The 19,352-nt window shown below is 45.7% G+C and overlaps 1 protein-coding gene across 2 annotated transcripts in view; it reads right to left on the bottom strand.

The window, feature by feature from the left end:
- Positions 1 to 7,501: 7,501 nt before the first annotated feature.
- The window catches only part of LOC144104547 (alpha-(1,6)-fucosyltransferase-like), a 38,233-nt gene continuing 26,382 nt past the window's right edge, over positions 7,502 to 19,352 (bottom strand). Inside the window, exons 5-11 of one of the 2 annotated variants that reach the window (XR_013308570.1) lie at positions 17,970 to 18,084; positions 17,290 to 17,554; positions 15,733 to 15,922; positions 14,652 to 14,825; positions 13,883 to 14,036; positions 8,377 to 11,453; positions 7,502 to 8,074 (exon numbers count right to left, since the gene is read on the bottom strand). Coding sequence is in view for 1 of the 2 variants with exons in the window: in XM_077637634.1 (XP_077493760.1) it covers positions 11,073 to 11,453; positions 13,883 to 14,036; positions 14,652 to 14,825; positions 15,733 to 15,922; positions 17,290 to 17,554; positions 17,970 to 18,084 (1,279 nt within the window). In the remaining variant the exon portion in view is untranslated. Of the gene's footprint in view, positions 11,454 to 13,882; positions 14,037 to 14,651; positions 14,826 to 15,732; positions 15,923 to 17,289; positions 17,555 to 17,969; positions 18,085 to 19,352 lie in introns of both variants that reach the window. The other variant, XM_077637634.1, reaches the window with a different exon arrangement.

Genomic DNA, 19,352 nt, shown 5'->3' with positions numbered 1-19,352 from the left:
TCTTCCTTTCTTCTTTCACTCCCTCCTTTATCCCTTCCCTTACGGCGCGGTTCAGGTGTCCAACGATATATGAGACAGATACTGCGCCATTTCCTTTCCCCAAAAACCAATTATTATTATTAACAGGGACACCATATTGTAAGGGTACAAAAGCGAGGAGGCGCCAGGTGTCGATATAAAAAGGTATATGACCACTGCCTATATACACACACGTCATGCCTCGTGCACCATTCGGTGTCATCATGTGAGGCGCGTGGTCTTACGACGCCGCCTAAAGCTGAGAAACGCCTTTCGGATGCTTTGCGGGTGTCTCTGTGGTAGCTATAAGCAGTTATAGGAAAAAGTGAGGTAGCACTCGTGCATTAAGAGTACCGTGAAAGAGGCTGAGAGAGAGGTAGAAAGGGCATGACCGCAATGTTCGATAACGTAATTATAAACGCGACACCCACGCAAAAGAGCAGCGCCGGCAAGTTCCAGCTGTCAAAGGTTCCTTGGTAGAAGAGAAGCGTCAATGACGACAGACTCCTGCTGTGAAAGTCGCTTTCATACTTCAGTTAGCACTATCATATCAGCCTGGCTATGCCCACTGTAGGGCAAAGGCCTCTACCATGTCCCTCCAATTAACCCTGTCCTGTGCCAGCTGTGGCTATCGTGTCCCCGCAAACTTCTTAATCTCATCCGCCCACCTAACTGAACGAAATTTTTTCATTCAGTCGCAAAAACCACCCAGAACCGCCGCGCTGTAATATTGCATTGTCGAGTATCCAAACGTGCTGCGAGTTGGCGACAAGCGCCGGAAGAATTGAGTAAAACATTAGGCGACTGCAGCGCCACCTGGTCATTAGCAAGTTGCTTAAAAAGAGCGCACTAACAGAGAGGGAGAAAAAAAAATTAGTTTAGGGACCATGTTCAATGGATCTCTAGTATAACATGTGTCTGTTCAGTGTGTGTTTCGCTGATGCGGCGTCACTTGACTGGAGGGGAGCGCCTCAAGAACACTACTGCCCAGAATACCTGCAGGCACCAACGAGTGCCTGAGTGAACACAAGTTGCGGCAGTGCACTGAATTGGGGCAAAGTGCTGCGGTCTGGTACTCAAAAACCCGAAGACAACACGACACTTTCAGGCAGTATTGAGACTCAAATGCTTTCCTGTTGCATTTGTGTTGAACAACAGCCGCGAGTGCAGTCATCTACAGGACTTCAGGAGACGGATTTCAATGCATGCCACGGGCATTGCCGTTCATACGAGACAGAGGAGAAGCGTGAAGTACCACATCTGCAACATCCAGACAGGACACTCAGTTACTGAACAGTGGACGATGAGCTAAGGACGTCATATCTGCCCAGGTGCTTCTCTGAAGTATCCCAATAATCAGGGGCGATCACACAACACTTTTCTTCAGCCCCGTCAGTTACGTTCAGAAGAATGACACCACCATCATCGGGAGCCAAACTTAAAGGGGTATCGCTCAAGCCATTCAGCCGCAAGCATTCAGGGGGCTGGGCGATTAGCCGGACAAAAAGACGAGCCCTGGACGGAGATGGTGACCGACGCACCAAGGGCCAGGACAACAGCAGCAGCAGCTAGTAACAATATCTAAGGCACGGGAAATCTCCACTCACGGTTTGAGGAGCCGAGGTTCGTCTTAGCAAAATGGAAACTCCAGTGTCAGTGACCGGCTTCTTCTTCTTTTATCCTTCATCCCAGTCCTCATCTTCTTCTGGCTCAAGTACATGTAGGCAAATATCTTTTGAACAAGCTTTCTTTGAAATTCAGGACATAACAGAGATAACAATTCTTTGAATATATTTGAAACTCTTACAAAAGGTGGTGAATAAAGCAGCGGCCACGTCGTCAGACGTGCCAAGCTTGCTGTTATCGGTTCCGACTGTCATGTGTTCTGACTGCTAGCGCCCAGAAATTCTTTTCGCAACATACAACGCTCACTGGGACTACTGCCATCCACCTCGACATGAGTATAATTAAACAACAAATGACAATAAATTGACTTTTAGGAAAGGAAATGCGCCATAGCAGTCTAGCTTTCTGTGGACACCTCAAGAGTGCACTGAATAAAGGATGAAAGAGGTAGTAAAACATGGAAGGTAGTGGAGAGCTGCCGTAGTGGAGAGCTGCTCATTGATTCCGACCGCGGTTCTTTAACGTGCTTTGACATCACACATCTAACGGGCCTCTGCGTCTGTCTTCACTGAAACGCGGCTGCTAAACACGATAACAAGTGAGTCCCCACCGAGGGCAAAATATAAAAGCCACGAGAACGTTACAGGAAATGAAGATAAACTCAGCAACGCCCTCCCAGCTTTACAATCACAAAGCAGTCTGAGTCAGAGCATGTACACTCGTCCTAACTACTTCTTCTTCCCATAATAAGGATATGTGGATCTTGAATGATTGTTGGACTACCTTACGCAATAATAAAATGTGAGCAAACGTACTAAATGCCTGCAGGATGCTAAACATTTCCACGCGGCCCGGTATACAGCAACAGCTAAGCAGCAATGCGCACACATTCTCCCGCTTCCTCTCCTAGTAGCGCTCGAAAAGTACTCAAGTTTGTGATAAGGAAATGGCAACGCTGTGCTAAACCTTCCCACCAGAGAGTTTTGCTATAACGCCGGTGCATGCCGCTATGCTTAAGTTATAAGGCTTAACATATATTCTACCGCTCAGCATTCCGCCACCGCCAGCACGAATGTGCACGCGTATGTAGACACGAAAGACCAAGTGCGCCCGCAACTTCCTCTCGGGAGTATCTGCGCATGCGCTGGAGGTAGCCGACGGCACCAGTTTTCAATAACGCTGTATGATATGCTAAAAATTTCTAGTTTCCAGAGAAACGTTTTAGCTTAAAGCTACCACATTACCACCACCGTTTCCAAACCTATATAAGGAACTTCACATGCACGTGCCGCGAGCACACAGCCACAGCGCTCAGCAGAAGCTCTAAGGCTTGAGGTTTACGTTAAACTGTCTTGGTTTCTAGGGTTATCTTGGGGTATTTCCCTCACCTCGAAGTGGCTCCCCTAGTAACACCGAAAGGTAGGCGAGTTGGTCGCTCGAATGTTGGACCATTACACCATGGTAAAAGGAGGGGTATAGTCATATGGCAGGTTCTCTCAGATCATGAGTGGCAGTTTGCCAATTTCCCTCAAAAGAAAAGTGTACAACAGCTGCGTCTTACCGGTGCTCACCTACGGGGCAGAAACGTGGAGGCTAACGAAAAGGGTTCAGCTTAAGTTAAGGACAATGAAACGAGCCATGGAAATAAAAATGATAGGAGTAACGTTAAGAGACCGGAAGCGGGCAGGGTGGATGAGGGAACAAACGCGGGTTAATGACATCCTAGTCGAAATCGAGAGGAAGAAATGGGCTTGGGTAGGGCATGTAATGCGAAGGCAGGATAACCGCTGGTCCTTAAGGGTAACGGAGTGGATTCCAAGAGAAAGTAAGCGTAGCAGAGGGCGGCAGAAGGTTAGGTGGGCGGGATTAAGAAGTTTGCAGGCAAAGGGTGGATGCAGCTGGCAAAGGACAGGGTTAATTGGAGAGACATGGGAGAGGCCTTTGCCCTGCAGTGGGTGTAGTAAGGCTGATGATGATGATTACAGTGAAAAGGTGTAGTTGGAATCACCGCCTGTCATGCCGTCTTTGCTTTAGTTACCAATGATTTACCGATGATCCAGTGTACTTCATGGTGTATCTCCTCAAAGGTCCCATGTGGAGATATTACATGAGTAATTGGGCGTCTCTCGTCCATCTTATCTCCGCTTCCTCCTCTGGACGAATCCGGCGACTGAAGCTGATCTGATAATAGTGGACTTGGCCAGTACTCAACTGCAGGGCAGGAACTTGAAGACTGCCAGAAAGCTTTACATTGAGTAGCGGACATGCAAAATAGCCGTGGAAGATAAAACAAGAAGGGTAACGCAAGGAGGAAGAGCGGCAACGGCAATAGGAGCCAACCACCTAAGGAAATGGACATTTGAGATAACATAGCCGGTGCGTCAAAGAGACGGGTGGACAGATGAGGTTAGGGAAGTTTACTAGGATAGGGTGGCTTGAAGAGCATTAGGGAAAGGTTGTTGTCCTGCATTGTACGTATTCCGGGCGATGATATTGGTAATGGTAGCCATGACGATGATTATGAACATGACTTGTCCGTGCGGATGGCGTGCCCGCGGTCGCTGCGTCGTCGACTTTGAGACGTGATCATGCTCGCCGCCACTGTCCGGTGTGGCACAACTGGGGAGCGGAAATGTCAACGTTCCGTTCTTGTCTTTCCCAGTCAGTCCCTACACAACTTCCCTGTTCCCGATAAGCCGAAAACGGCAGCACGATCATCTCGCTAAGTCAACTCCTTCTGCATGAATTCGAGTACTGAATTTTATTTTGAAGCGAAAAGTTTCACTATGCTACGTAAAGCAGTCGTTGCGTAGGCCGGAGAATGACCTTGAACCACCTTCAGCCCAACCACGTTAGTCGTGTACGACCATATGTGGTAGAGTTATGGTGTCAAACCCCAGACCTTGACCCATGACCTTGAGTTGGCCTTTGACATCGGTTGGCCGTTGGGTTGACTTTTGACCTTACGAACATCCGATGGGGTGATGTGAAGCCACGTGATGACATCCGATGGGGGTGTCGTAAGACCACGTGATACCACGTCATAGCCACGTGGTCGTGTTGGTATATACACAACGGCTGTCGCAAGCGTGTAGCGGAACTGCCACGGACGAGCCTCATGCCCTTAGCAAGCGGGCTTGCTTTTGGCTGAATTCCAGGGTTAGCCAAGTTAAGCCACTGCCATTTTTTTCTGTGAAGCTCTTCGTATCCCCGAGTTGAAGTGCTTTCTTCATATCTTTTTAGATGGCGTTGCAGTAAGGGTCAGCAATATATGGTGCCTGGATCCCGGCTCACCTTCGCTTTCAGGGTGGGGACACCCTTTGTACCACCCTGCGCCGCCCTTTCCCCTTCGCGGTGGCATGTTGGGTCCCACGCGCCAGTTCCGCACTGCGCGCTATGCGTGTGGCGTGGTTTGTATGCGGCTGCGTGGCGACTGTAATAATGCGAATGAACTGGAAATAGACGGTGCATAGTTGTTTCACTGGGGGCCGCAGTGTTAGGAACTTTTGAGTGCATTTTATGAAAGGCTGCACTCACTCCGACTACACTACAATCAAAAAGTTATGACGGACTCCTGTGTTTACTAGTCACCGGCTGCGCTGAAATAGAAAAGCGGTAATTTGGTCTTCATTGATAGCGATAATATAGACTATATTAAGGTCACCAAATTCCTTATAATTATGCTGGTTTTGTTGTTTTGAACGTAAGGACTGTTCACAAGGCCCCATGTTTCTCGTGCATACAAGCAGCGCACAGGATGACCTACCAAATGAAATATTTTTGCGTAGTTAACACCCACTTTTCCAACATTCTCTGAAGTGCCTTCGTCTTGTTGCTGCGCCGTATGTGGAAAATTCCACGTAGTAATGTCAAATTTCTCTTCCAAGTTGTTTGTCGCCTCACTGCTCTGGAGTGGAAAGCTGAGGACACATCTGAAACGAAATGGCCATATTTTCTGAACTGCTGCCCTTAGTGGCCTCTACCGCAACAAAATAATCCAGATGGCTACGTTTACCTTTAAGTGGTGTTGACTACAAGTAGACCCGTGGTGAGATGCGACGACGTCTTCCAAATTCGTAGTGAGTAAGTCGCTTTATTCGAGGACAGATTGAAGTAAACAGTTTATTTTTTCATTTGAATACAAGAAAATCTTTAAGAGCGACTGATTCGCAGAGACCTTAGAAAATGAGCCCCTGGTGGCTACTTGTTTTGAAACCCATTGTCCCCGCCAGGCTAAACTAACAAAAAGGAGCCGGAGCAACAGAGGCCGCGTTACTCGCTTCCGCGGAACCGTCTGCTCCAGTTACCAAGAGACGCTGGCTTGCTGTCTCAATCTATAGTCATCGAGCAGGGCAATAGATCTCTCAGGAGTCTGGGCTAGTTGGAAAACCACGTTTGAGCAAGTGAACACGGCCGACAAGCTCTCATTTCTGCTGTTGTCATCGAAAGAGGAAAAAAAGTAATATATAAGACATGATTGCCCAGAAACACGGGTGACAAATTTTACTGACATAGCTGCATGACTGCAATGAATGAGAGCCTTTTTTCCCCTGTTGTGGCTTTTTCCCCTGTTGTGGTCGGCGAAGGAGCGCCTACCTTCCAACGTGCAAAAAGTGACGAGTGGAGAGAGAAAGGCGCGAAGATGATGAAATTCAAATTTTAACTACAGATAACTCAGCTTCTACAAAGCGCATTTAAAAAATCCTTGGTGGAGACTATTCGTGAAGCGGAGTGCTTCAATATCCCAGGCATGCCGCAACTTTATTAGAGCCCCCTTCACAGCCCCTTTAACACTCGCCTTTCAGCTTTCCTGGCCTACGTCATGAGTGTAAGTGCTTCTAGTCCGGTGGACAAAACATGCGACTTCTGACTGCGTGGTGCAGAAGGTTCCATGTGTAGTGACTCGGCTGTAATCGGGAGAAGAAAGGCCGCGACGGTTAACAACGAGGAGTCTCTAATCAGGAGAAGAAAGGCGGCGGAGAACCCACAAAACATGCTAAGCCGACTCGAAAACAGGCAATTTCGCCCATCGGGCCACACCCATTTGCTAGAGCTCATGTTGTGTGTGTGACGCAGCAGTCAGAGATCAAGCTATGAAGGACTGTTGTGTTTCCGTGTGTTCTGCCCACACGTGGCAGCTAATTCCACGTGGCAGCTGCAGTTTTCTCTTCGAAACGGCGCGTCGCCGCATTCCATTCAATGCAGCGAAATGGGAGAGTCGGACCCAACATGCCCCCGCCGAGAGCGGTGTCTTCACCCTGAGTGAGAGACGGTTGCCCGCGCTGCGCAGAATTATTATACATATAATTATAATTGGTTTTTGGGGAAAGGAAATGGTACAGTATTTGTCTCATTTGTCGTTGGACACCTGAACCACGCCGTAAGGGAAGGGATAAAGGAGGGAGTGAAAGAAGAAAGCAAGAGAGAGGTGCCGTAGTGGAAGGCTCCGGAATAATTTCGACCAGCTGGGGATCTTTAACGTGCACTGACATCGCACAGCACACGGGCGCCTTAGCGTTTTTCCTCCATAAAAACGCAGCCGCCGCGGTCGGGTTCGAACCCGGGAACTCCGGATCAGCAGCCGAGCGCCCTAACCACTGAGACACCGCGGCGGGTACAGAATTATTTCCCCGAACGTAGAATCACAGAACGAAAGCTGTACTGGTCATCGAGGCACCCTAGTGCAGCAGAACAAAAAAAAAGGCCCTAGACGCGAAACAAAGGACAAACAGGAGCACTGGCTGACCAGAATTCGTTACAGTCTATCAGCGGCCGAAGTGACGACTTCATGAGAGCACTCAAAGGTAACGAAGAAATTGAAGCGTTTCGCTCCGCTCATGCAAGAAAAGATGCAGAGTAAAAATCGTAACAAATTTTTATTATTTATAAACAAGTTGCTCAACTCAGTGCGCCAAAATCATTTCACTCACGCTGTACATGCCAGTTATACGATATAAATATTTAAATAAACGCGAAGTGTCGAGAATATGATAATTACACATATGCTGAAAACACCAACACGTAAATGCGGACAGTTGTACTGAACATAATTAAGACTAATTAAACATGTTTTTGTCAACATAATACAAACTTCGCGGTGACTATGATGATTTTACTTGAATGACACAATGGCAGCTTGACCAAAGCGCACCAAACAACCATCTTCACATACATTTTACCATCCAAAGCAGCCAAGCACCAGGCCAGATAAAAGCTTGCACCCAATGAAATATAGGTGGGTATCGGGCGGCACTGGGGTAGAACCCGCCACCTGTCACGTACGAGGTGAATACTCGAGCCCACTGAGGTCGAAATACTGATTGACCTGATATTTATCGCAACGCTTTTCATATATTAGGTCAGTTCAAAAACAGGCGGGAAAAGCAACAACCTGGACCAGTCCTGACAGTTTGTGGTCGCAAGCTTAAGACTATAGTCGGATACAACTTAAGTCTGCAGTGAAGCTCCGCCCACATTCAGGACCGGCGCACAGAATTCCTCCACGACAAAAATGTAGGCCGTTGTTAAAACTTCTCTTGTCACCTAAAGAAGAAGCTAACCATGAGAAAAAAGTTATAAGCTCTAGAATTTTGATACCTGGCTTGTTTAATAAAGTCAAATATTAAAAAGCTGATTTCGTTCACTTTTGTGACAGGCTAGCGGAGTAATACAGTACGCAGCGGACCGTGGCCCAGTGTCAACAACTGCTGTTTTTTTTAAGTTGTATCCTACTATAGCTCGTTTCTATTTGTAACTCCTGTCGTGTTTTGTTAAAAAGAATTCCCCAAATGTGCTTAAGAGGAATCAATTTATCTGGCCACTTAATCAGACTCTGCCGTCGAATCATCCCAATGAAAGTGCTTTCAAGGTTCGGCAGAATGAACATTGCGGTCAAAAACAACCGCCAACAGTACTTTCTTCCAGCATGTCGTTCCTCGTAAACGCATAAACCTTACCTCTGAAAAAATCTCACTGGGGCCGCTGGCTCTGCTCAGCAGACCTTCCGCTCAGCGGACCTTCCCTGGCTCTCGCGGGAAGGGTTCAGAGGAGAAAAGAGGGCAACTCTGCTCCGCTGGTTTAAGGCTTTGACATGCGGCGAAGTAAACGGCGAAGCTCGCTAGCAGCTTATAGGACAGGAGGGCAAGCTCTGAAGGAGACAACGATAATTAAACAGACGTAGCGCGCAGATGGGACAGTTCGAGCACAATCAGCACAGGACCTATGCGTGAATAGAAGTTCGATGTTGCGGTTCGTGGCATAAAGATCGCACCTCAAGTCCGTCTGCGTTTTGTCTTCCTTTACAAGCACTCGAACTGCTACAGTCTCACCTAGATTTATAGCTCCGTGTGCAAACAAAGCAGGTATTTTTGTAGGGATATCGGTTGTGCTGTTGAGAGCTTTATTACCACCATACGGTAAGTATCCCTAACTACGGTAACTGCGACCGGATGGAAAATTTGGCTAGCCAAAGTAAACCAACGCAGCGACCATACTGCTCTGCTAAAACTCTTTATTTGCAAAAACTGAGTGCCACCATAGCTGGTTTCTCAAGCAATTAGTCTTCCCTAGCCTAATGATGCGACATTTACGAATACAGCTATACTCTAAAAGCATGCGTCAAACATATGTTGGAAACCGGTGCAACGCTGACGACTGGTCGCTCACCTGGTTAGTCAACGGACTCGTCGCAGCACAGACTTGTGACAAAACACCGCCACTTGTTCTGTTATTCATTAATAGCTGAATTTTGGCCTAGAGGTTATATCACCACCAAGCCCTACAGAGCATGCGCCCCATGATGCCATCTAGCCGGAGGTAGCGCGCGACTGGGCTTGAGGTTAGCGATTCTGTGGGAGACCAAAAAAGGGTAGACGAGGTACAGCACGGGGGTTTCAAGCATGATACCACCAAAAGTATATTCAGCTATTATACCGCAACGGGAAGACAATGAACGTTACGAAAGTGAAAACTATCCTAATGTAAAGAAAACAGCTTGCAGAGCACCCATTCTTGGAGAAGGTGCTTATCGCGTGAATAATTAAGAGGACCAGAGGACGTATCTTGCAATGTTCAGTTTTGTGTGCCTTTATTCGGACCGCTGCAATTGGTATCGTCCGCCACGACATCCCTTTCCTGACAGCTGCGAGCAACGACAAAGAACAAGAAATGAGAACTAACAGAAACCCTATCAAATAGGGCCCCGAGTATTCCTTTTGGCGGCCCCATGAGCACTGCGCAGGCAGCCATTTTCTACAGTATTTGGAAATATCCCACTCCACCTCCACCTCCCCCCCCCCACCCCCCCCCAAATAGGGCATCGCACAGTTTGCTGACAAGAAGCAAGCAAAGAGGTTTCAGGCACGTGGAAATGTCCCATGACAAAGTTATGATCGGACTCTAAGGAAAAGAACAGACAAGGGTGACGAATTTACTTTTACTACTAGATTGCCTCATTATTATCACATTTGAGGGTTCTGTGCATAGATGGTAGAGCTCTTAAATGCACCCTTGATCCCAACACCAAATCTGACCATTTACTCCTTCACTTCGGTAGTAATTTGAACATTCTTAAATAACCACAAAATTCAAATTAACAAGCTGGCAATGTATATGGTTGCAAGGCAATAATGAAAACCCATGTCAATGAGTGTTTATCACAAGAGCCATGCCAGCCTTTGTTCAACTGGACGGCAATGAGTCTCAATGTACTTAAAATTTCTCAAAAGAACACATTGGACAGAAGTCTGTCAGGTGTCGCATCCGATGAAGGGACTGAGTAGGTTTCGAAACATCGTGTGATTGTAACTTAGTCAGCATTCTTTTCTCAGATAAATTAAACTCAACTTATCGTTGCCGTTTCTTTTAATTCAAACCCGTTATAGCACCTGGCCTGATGCTTGGCACTTGTCTTGCTCACTTCCACTGGTTGCCCACACAGTGAAGCATAACAATTTCTCAAAAACAAAAACAATGTAACAATTCAATGCCTCAAAGATATATTAACAAACGGTAAATTCTAGCACAATACCAGCAACTAACATTCTAAAGACATTGACCCGGCTGACGCAAATATATACTCTACAGAAGATGACCGAAATTTACGCGTTATGCAGGCCATACCTAGCTGTAATGAATTCTGCAAGTTCAGGCAGCCACTTTCTCTTTAGCTGGCATTCCTTAAAATCCATAGGAACAGGAACCATACTGGTCACTTTCATTCAAAAGGCGTTCTCGTCTCTGTAAAGTATACCGGCAACCTGTTGTCCTTTTGTTTGGTTCACATGGTGTTCTTTCAAAAGTTGCAAACACAGCAAGTACACTTCTACTTTTTACACGAAAAGGCATTGCTCCCGGGCACTAGATCACAGTCAAAATGGCCAGACACCATAACTGCTGGTTGGGCTCTTAAAGCTCTTCGCACCTGCCGCTTACAGTTCCGGTCGAGTGTTGTTGAACGCTGCGTATTGTGTCACATAGTAAGTCTGCACCGTCTTGAAACGTGGAAACACCATGCGATTGCCGTCAGCTGAGGATCCCACGATGCGACCAGTGTTGAACCCATCCGCGTACTTCTTATCACGAGCCTCACGCAAAGCAGCGAAGTCGCCCGACTTCTCCAGCAGCACATCAGGATCGGACCAGTGCAGTTCATTCTTGAAGACGTCTTCGTTGCGATAAAGCGTCCGTCGGGGAGGAAAGGGCACATAGGCGTAGAAGTACTCGACATCCACAGACACCGCCTTGCGTGTCGCATCGAGGCCAGCCTCGGCGCTCTGGGCTTGCATGAGCTCGTAGGCAACGCGGCAGAACTGTGCGAGCAATAAGAGAGACTGATTTCAATGTATGAAAACGAAAAAGAACTCACAGGACGGTTACGACTCTGTAACGTGATGTTCAGCGATAGCTGTTTAGGTGTTTAGTTTTGGGGATGTATTCCTGGTGAACTGGTGTAGGGGTCAAGTGATGTACCCCTGCACCGGCAGGCAGCTGCTCGAAAGAGAGCCACCCATAGGCTTATGTGGCCCAGGTTGACCATGACATAAGGTCACGTGACAGCGACATTAAGCCAGGGGAGGGCGCCTAACAGCTATCGCTGTAAAAACAATGCTACCTCAGCTCTTTATTGTGTGACTAGTTTAACAGCTTCCCCAAGGCAGCCCCATCCCAGTGAAAGGCTCAAGTCTATGCTCGCTGATTACAGTGCTCTCCTTGTGGACGACCCACTACAGGTCATATCATGTGCTGTAACTACATGCTGCATCCGGAAGACCGCCAATAGATGGTTGTGTGAAAGCAGGAAGGAACACTCGAACCAGAGTATTAATTCTGTGCTCGTACAGCTATCTACAAGGACTGAAACCAATGTTCAGTAAAGATGCCATGCAGCATATGATGCAAAGGACCACATCAGATTACCACCCGAAAAAAAAAGGAGTAGTCATCATTGAAAACGGATCTAAAGGGCATGCGAATCACGAAAGAGAATAAATATTTGAACAAACTAGTCTACATGCACTTAAAAAAGAACAGTCTGAAGCCATCACACAATGTGAGATAGAGAGAAACCCTTCAATGAAAAGCAGGGAATTTAGCCGGCATTTAAAAGTCGCTGGCATGCTACTCTGCATGGGGATCACACAATGTGACGTGAAGAAGCATAATGCAATCACACAGTTTAAGCATGCCATCACGTGTTTCTGGTTCATAGTTTATTTGGTTTAACCTCTCGAAATGACTCAGGCTGCGGGGGACGCAATAATGGGGGGCTCCGGATTAATTTAGACAACCTTCTGTTCTGGTAAGTGCACTGACATCGTATAATGCACAGGCCTGTAGCATTTCATCTCCATCAAAATGCGACTGCCGCGGTCAGGATTGAACCTGCGTCTTTCGGGTCAGCGGCCGAGCTTCATAACCACTGTGCCAGTGTGCCGGTGGCAGACGAAACGACAGAAGTGAATGCGTCAATGGAAATCAACTCCACCTAAGAGTAATCCTTTAATATAATAGGATAGCACCATTCCCACTTTTAGCAACCAATAAGGCCATGGCCTCCTATTCGATAACTGGCCTGGTTAAATTTGACGATGAACGGTACGTAGGATATAATTCAACAATAAATTAAAACACTGACCTTGCAGGACCCAATATAAACAAGAGTATTTCAGCTTCATAATTAGCTAGAAGAGTACAGGTATAGTTATCAGCTACTGAATGCTTTCAGAAGATGATTACAAGATTGCACAGTTTAAGAAGAAATTCTCAAAAGATCAATTTTCATGAGTGCAGTTGCATAGGTAAAGATTGTGCCTGTTCTGATCAAAAGGTGCAGAGCCGTGAGATCACGCTCCAGGAATGCCTGGTAGTAGATCATCCAGCAAGCAACATTTTCTTACTGCCTGTTGTAGAAACATGTAAGTCAAAGAAGAGTCTGCCCATGCTAATTGTGTGGCTATGGAGCTACAATTTTGTGCCCCCCCCGAGTTTTAAGCAATTTGATTACGACAGCTAAAATTATCATTTGGAATGAAGAAATATTTTAAAGAATTTGTTTAGAACATATAGAAGTAAAAATTTGGAAAGAAGTAATCTTCTCGGGAACTACTGTTCCACTTTGGCTTTCGGTTAAACTTTTGAACCTTTGAAAATCACAGTTGTTCTACATCTTTAGCATTTAAGAACTAAATTAAAACTGCTTATAAGCAATTGGCATTTATCAAGCGAAAGATATATGCATGTCTGCTCAAAACTACTGCCAATTATACAACATCCTTTGTGCCGCTGCGACAAACAACAGTGTCTTTAAATTTCTGGTTTGCCTGCCAAACAGGTACAGATGCCATTGCAGCCATGCTAAAAAGAAAAAAGGACATGTTTCAGGTTCAATGACTAGATATTCCAATGAAGACATCCAGTCTTCTTGAAGGATGAGAAAATCCAAGCGCCCTTTGGAATCTATATGGTTCAACAATGTTCTGGCACTGCTATTTTTAATATCTCAACAAGAAAACACTAGAAAGTTCTTTTGAAATTAGACACGTTTCAATCATTGTGGCTCCTCCTACATGAGTGACTAATGTAATCGTTATGAGTTGAATACCTTTGTGGCCAAGTGCTAAATACTTTTGTGACCAAGTTTTCGTTAAATACTTTCGTAGCACAGTCTTCAACGCGATTGTGGCAGACTGAATGAATGGGTGAGAAGGTGAATAGAACCACAGCAAGCCACAAATCTCACCCCAGAGGAGAAGCTGCAGACCAGTTTATCAGATTCAGCCAGGAGGTAGATGTCCGTTAGCATGCCATTAAGGGCAGAGCTTTCAGTCCTGGCTTTCAAATCATAGGCTTGACTTGCGGACTGCCGATTTGATATTACCTTGTACTGTGGAAACCTGTGGTCAAAAAAGTCAAATGAATTCCTACCCACTCTCTAAAAGGTACACATGTTCATCCAAGGTTCTTTTCTAACAACCACAGTGAGAAAATGTGGCCGCTAATGATGTAAGTAGTCCTATAAAGATCCTGCAGCCAGTACAGAATGACACAAAATGACCAACTGCAGGAAACGGCCTTGTATTTCTGGCATAATATTAATAATGCATAGTTCATTTTTTAGATTTATGTAAAGATGAAAATTCTGTGCTGGTTAAGCACCCATCCAGCTTGTGTGATTTGAGAAAAAGCTGCCAGAGGACCACATGGCATTGAATGATACCTGAACTCCAGTATGTAACAAATACCAATAGCAAACAACTTTGGCAATGAAAAATTCAAAAATATTTGCAGTGTTGTATCTATACTAACACGGTACTATTTGAATGTACTGTACTTCTTTACTGCATAAAAAAAAAATAACCAGTATGCAAGGTATAAAAGAGGACCACTAAATAACTGCTTTTGAGATAAAAGCTGTAAAGAAGCATCACTTGCCCGAAGCATGACAGTTTAGAATATGAACTAATCAGAAATGCATCATAAGAAAGTACTCTTATAAGGAGTTTGCCTACTTAGATTTTATCTCTCCAATAACAGCTGGCTCGTCAGTAGCTATGAAAATTCTCCTCTGTATGGCTTCTCCTTTGAGCGTCAGCCTGTTGTAAAACTCTTCGGCATGTTGCATGTATTCACGCACATCGTGGTATGCAGCCTCGCGCTTCTTGTCTGTACGTCGTATGTGCATCCTGTAAAGAAAGAGATTTTATCACCATTTTCTGGATGTAAATTGCTGAAATTAGCACTGGCATCAGATCAGACCCTGATGTCCAAAATGCCTTATCAGGCCATTTCTGGAACAGCACAAAAAACTGCACAGTAATAAAAAAATAAAAACCACCTCACTTTCATGATACGTATATTCATTTATTTCCGAATGAAAACAGTGCCTTCAGATTTTTTTCAGTTAAACCCAATCATCTAGTATAATTTCAGGACAGCTTTGCAAATCTATTTAACACCTGGAGATGTGCAAAAACTAGTTTGTATAGTAGGCACTATCGTTTCAACCACAGTCTACCATGGCGGCAGCATAGATCAAGGGCAATAAAGTGCAGCCGCCTGTAACAAAGCAGAGAGTCTCCTTACATGACAAAATTTTATTGGCTATCACCCAGCATGCTAAATTAGAGGAAAGTAAAGCATTTACTCAACAACAGAAACTCAGCAGCGTTAAAGGCTTCAGTAAGCATATGGCTTAACAGACATTTTTCATATTCGGCGCAGCACAAAAAAATGTTGGGAGCATTCTGCTGATTCGATCCCTATAAAAAGCCAACATTAGGACTGCATCACAGTTATCTAAACGCCTTGAGAAGCTGCAATTAAACAAGTGCTAAGCAATATATGAATAAAAACAAGTGCCACATGGGTGCTTACTAGTGCTGTGGTTGATAATGGCTTATTGCATCAACCTGCAAATTAATCTTGCTTAGAAAAGTTTTATTTTGTGCTAATGCAGTTGTACATAAGCTTTCCAAATAAACCTTATTGAATCTGTAATAGTAATTATTTTGTTATTAACATTCTTGTTATAACGAGTGTTAGCTTAAGAATGCACGGTTGTTCATGTGTAGAAAGGCCCATTGAACTCACGCCACAATTGGATGCTTGTAACCATTCTTCTTCTTGAAGTTTTCTATAGCCTGCCGTGTTGTGTTCTGGAGTCGAAAGATGTAGCTGACAATTTGTCCATACCACCAAGCATAAGGATCCGCATGGTTTGCAACCAGAAGCTTCACAATAGATGCGGGTAGGTCGAGAATCTTGCTGCGCTCCTTAGTACCTGCAATATTGCAGTTTGTAGGCTCATTACGAATAAACGCAGGACGAAGCAAAACTAATGCCGAAATATATGCACGACAGGTAAAACTAATCGCTTTTATCAGTACCTAACAGGCTTATTCACCTTTTGCCTGAGGCTTACGAAGAATTCCATAAAGAAGATCTCCAATGGATGTTGACATGCGTAATGTTTTTAGTGGAAACCTTACAACATTTCTCACTTCACGGATTAATTACTCATAAATGGTCTTTCGTATCAATGTTACCGAATTAAATCAACGTCCCTTCATGCTGTATAATCCATTCCCAGAGGCCACCGCGAAGAATCTTTCATGCCCTTAAAAAAATCTCAATGGCGATTTACACAGCTTGCACAGCTGCTCCATCAACACACGGAACAGCACCCTCCCCCCCACCTCACCAGCGCGGCTGCCGATAAGCGGCGAACCAGCACCCCCACGCCCCCCCCCCCCCCCCCCCCCACTTCACTGTGCATGGCTGCTGATAGCCGCTGAAGATAAGATCTTGCATTTGATCGCCTTTGAGGCAGTGCTGCCTCAAGTGCTTTCGCATGTCTTGCTCGCTGTAACACGTTAAAATCTTACCATTTTCGACTACTGCTACTACAGCGACGACAACCAACACGCCTTTCCTGGGAACCTTCGCAGTAACAGCTAGCGCTGTAAGGAATCTCTATATAATCATCTGAAACATCCGGTACGCGCCTTTCAGGAATGGCACTCAGGAGAGCACCCCACGTACCTCTTACCAACGCTCAGAAGGATAGTTAACAATGAAGGAATAATAATAATTGGTCGCGAGCAAACGAAAGGTTCAGTAAGCTCCTCTCTCGCGATAGACGCTTAGACCATGTCGTGAGGGAAAGGATAGAAGAGGGGGTGAAACGAAGCAGAGAAAAGGTGGTGCTGTAGTGGGCGGCTGCATATTAATCTGTACCACCGGGGTTTATTTTGTGTGCGCTTACATCGCATTGTACACGGGCGTCTTTCTCATTCAGTCGATATCAAAATATGGCAGCATCAGCTGCATACTGCATTGAACTTAATACATTCAGTTGAACTCATTATGCAAAAATACACGACAGCTGTTCTCAAAAAATGCAACTCAGTAGGAGTTCAATGAGAAAGCAGCGCCAGCATTTTGTATGTTCGGCAGCGTTCCCAGTCTGATTTCAAAACTTTCTCAACTATGTCAAATGGCATCGTATAAACGTCGCCCATTGAAGAGGCACACACCTATCAAATATTTTTCCGCGAAACCAGCTAACTAGACTGCTGCCTTAAAGCGACTTAGTTATATAAGACCCAGACGAAGCAGACTATAAATACCGTCGCTCGGACCACAAACCTGAATCGAAGCCAGGATAGCCTTTGACGATCGTGTTCTTGGTGCCCACACCATGGCAGGCAGGCCCGGTGACAGGCTGGAAAGTCCTTGTCCAACCATCGTCACCGGGGGCGTAATGCCACGGCATGCTGTCGAGGATCACCGTGTGGCCCATCTGAAGCGCTGCCACAAAACACCAGAGGGCGTCATGGACGCCGGCGGCTAATCCATGAGGATTGTCCAGAAGGCATCGCAGCTTGGGCGCGGATTCGCAGTCGCTCGGGTTCTGGAGGGCACAGATATGTGGACACCTTTGTAGTATTGACTTTCACGCATTTAATAAGGTCAGAATATCATGAATATATGGCACCCCTTAGTTTCGTGGTCCATCCGCCATGTGTACCTAATTATCAAATTCCCCTTCAGTGCTATCATTCTCTTCTCAATAAACTCCATTCCTCACAAGCATGTATAGCATGCTTCTCAAAAGTATGCAGGATTCTGAGCAGCATGCACGATTCAGAGCATCGTGCAGGATTCTGAGCAGCATGCTTCTCAGAGTCATTGCTGAACCACAGCAGTTATTGTTTGCACTAGAATATCAACAAAATCAAATTTAAAATGAAGAACAGCTTCATTGTGCAGTAGGAACAGCTCAAATATAATGTTTATTAGAGCAATTAAAGAAACTTTTTCCTCACCTGAAGCCGCTGAATTGTTTCCTGAACATAATTCCGCAGTTTGTGCATATTTCTGATGCTCATCCGGGCAGTTTGGTCAGTTGCTTTGATAACTGCAACATCCGCTTCCATGACCCTGCAAAGAGAAACCAAAGCGCACAACGGTTGTTAAACGAAAAGGCAGTGTGTTGCATCGCTTATATTCTTCACTCAAGCTGCCAGTTCAAATAAACCTTGAGAGAAATTACCGAGTCCAGGTCAACGAGGAAGAAAAATTAAAGTTCAGTTCAAGCTGAGCATCCTGCATGCAGGAAATTAAAACCAATAGAAATCAAATGCATTAGTTCCAGCTTTACAACCCTTCCCAGTGATACTTTCAAATACAGGGTGTCATCCATCAAGTCTACTTGTTGTAGGTTTGGTATTTTTTATCGAGGGTTTAACGTCCCAAAGCGACTGAGGCTATGAGGGACGCCGTAGCGAAGGGCTCCGGAAATTTCGACCACCTGGTGTTCTTTGACGTGCACTGGCATCGCAAAGTACACGGGTCTCTAGAATTTCGCCTCCATCAAAATTCAACGACCGCGGCCGGGATCGAAACCGCGTCTTTCTGGTCAGCAGCCGAGCGCCTTAACCACTGAGCCACCGCGGCGGCCTCCTTGGTGTGGGCTACGCTGGTTAATCTGGAGACGAAGCAAGGGGGAAAAAATGGGGTTCGTTATGACATACATGACGGAAGCCACTAAGTCACCGAAACAGAGGAGCACAGGGGATGTTTTTTTTTGTTTAATTTGCGGTGATAATCAAAGTTTAAGATAAATAAAGCAGAAGAAAAACAACCACACGCCACCGGCGGGAAACGAACCCACGACCTCAGAATTTCGCGCCCGGTGCTCTACTAACTGAGCTAGAGCGACGGCTCAAATCAAAATCCCCAATTTTGTTCATCACCAAAAATGAAACAAATAACATCGCCTATGCTCCTCGGTTTCGGTGACTGCTGGCTTCCGTCAAGTCTGGTTAATATAGGTGGACAGAAAAGGTGAGGAATACTGACACCAACCAAAAAAAAATGATCTTAAATTCAACGTTTCAAGATCAGCTCGGTTTCTTTTTCAGTGGTGACTAAACTGCGAGCCAGCAGCAGCAGCAGCAGGGAGCCGTCTTCGCATTCCCTTTGTTAACACGTGCCATAGTCCATTGAATTACGCCGGGAGGAGCGCTCCCGGAGCCCTATTCACCGTCGCCTTCGTGAGCGAGATGTCCCATGTCTCAAAGTGACGCTTCTTGAACTGATTACGCTACAAGGCCAAGACAATCAACTCTTCGAAGGCTTCCGCGGTCGGATGGCTCGCAGTGCTCGCCGAGGGGGTTGCCTTCCGAATTCACTGACCGGATGACATT

This window comes from Amblyomma americanum, chromosome 9 (genome assembly GCF_052857255.1).
Source record: "Amblyomma americanum isolate KBUSLIRL-KWMA chromosome 9, ASM5285725v1, whole genome shotgun sequence".
Classification (NCBI taxonomy): Eukaryota; Metazoa; Arthropoda; class Arachnida; order Ixodida; family Ixodidae; genus Amblyomma; species Amblyomma americanum.
This window is presented reverse-complemented; position numbering and strand designations above follow the sequence as displayed.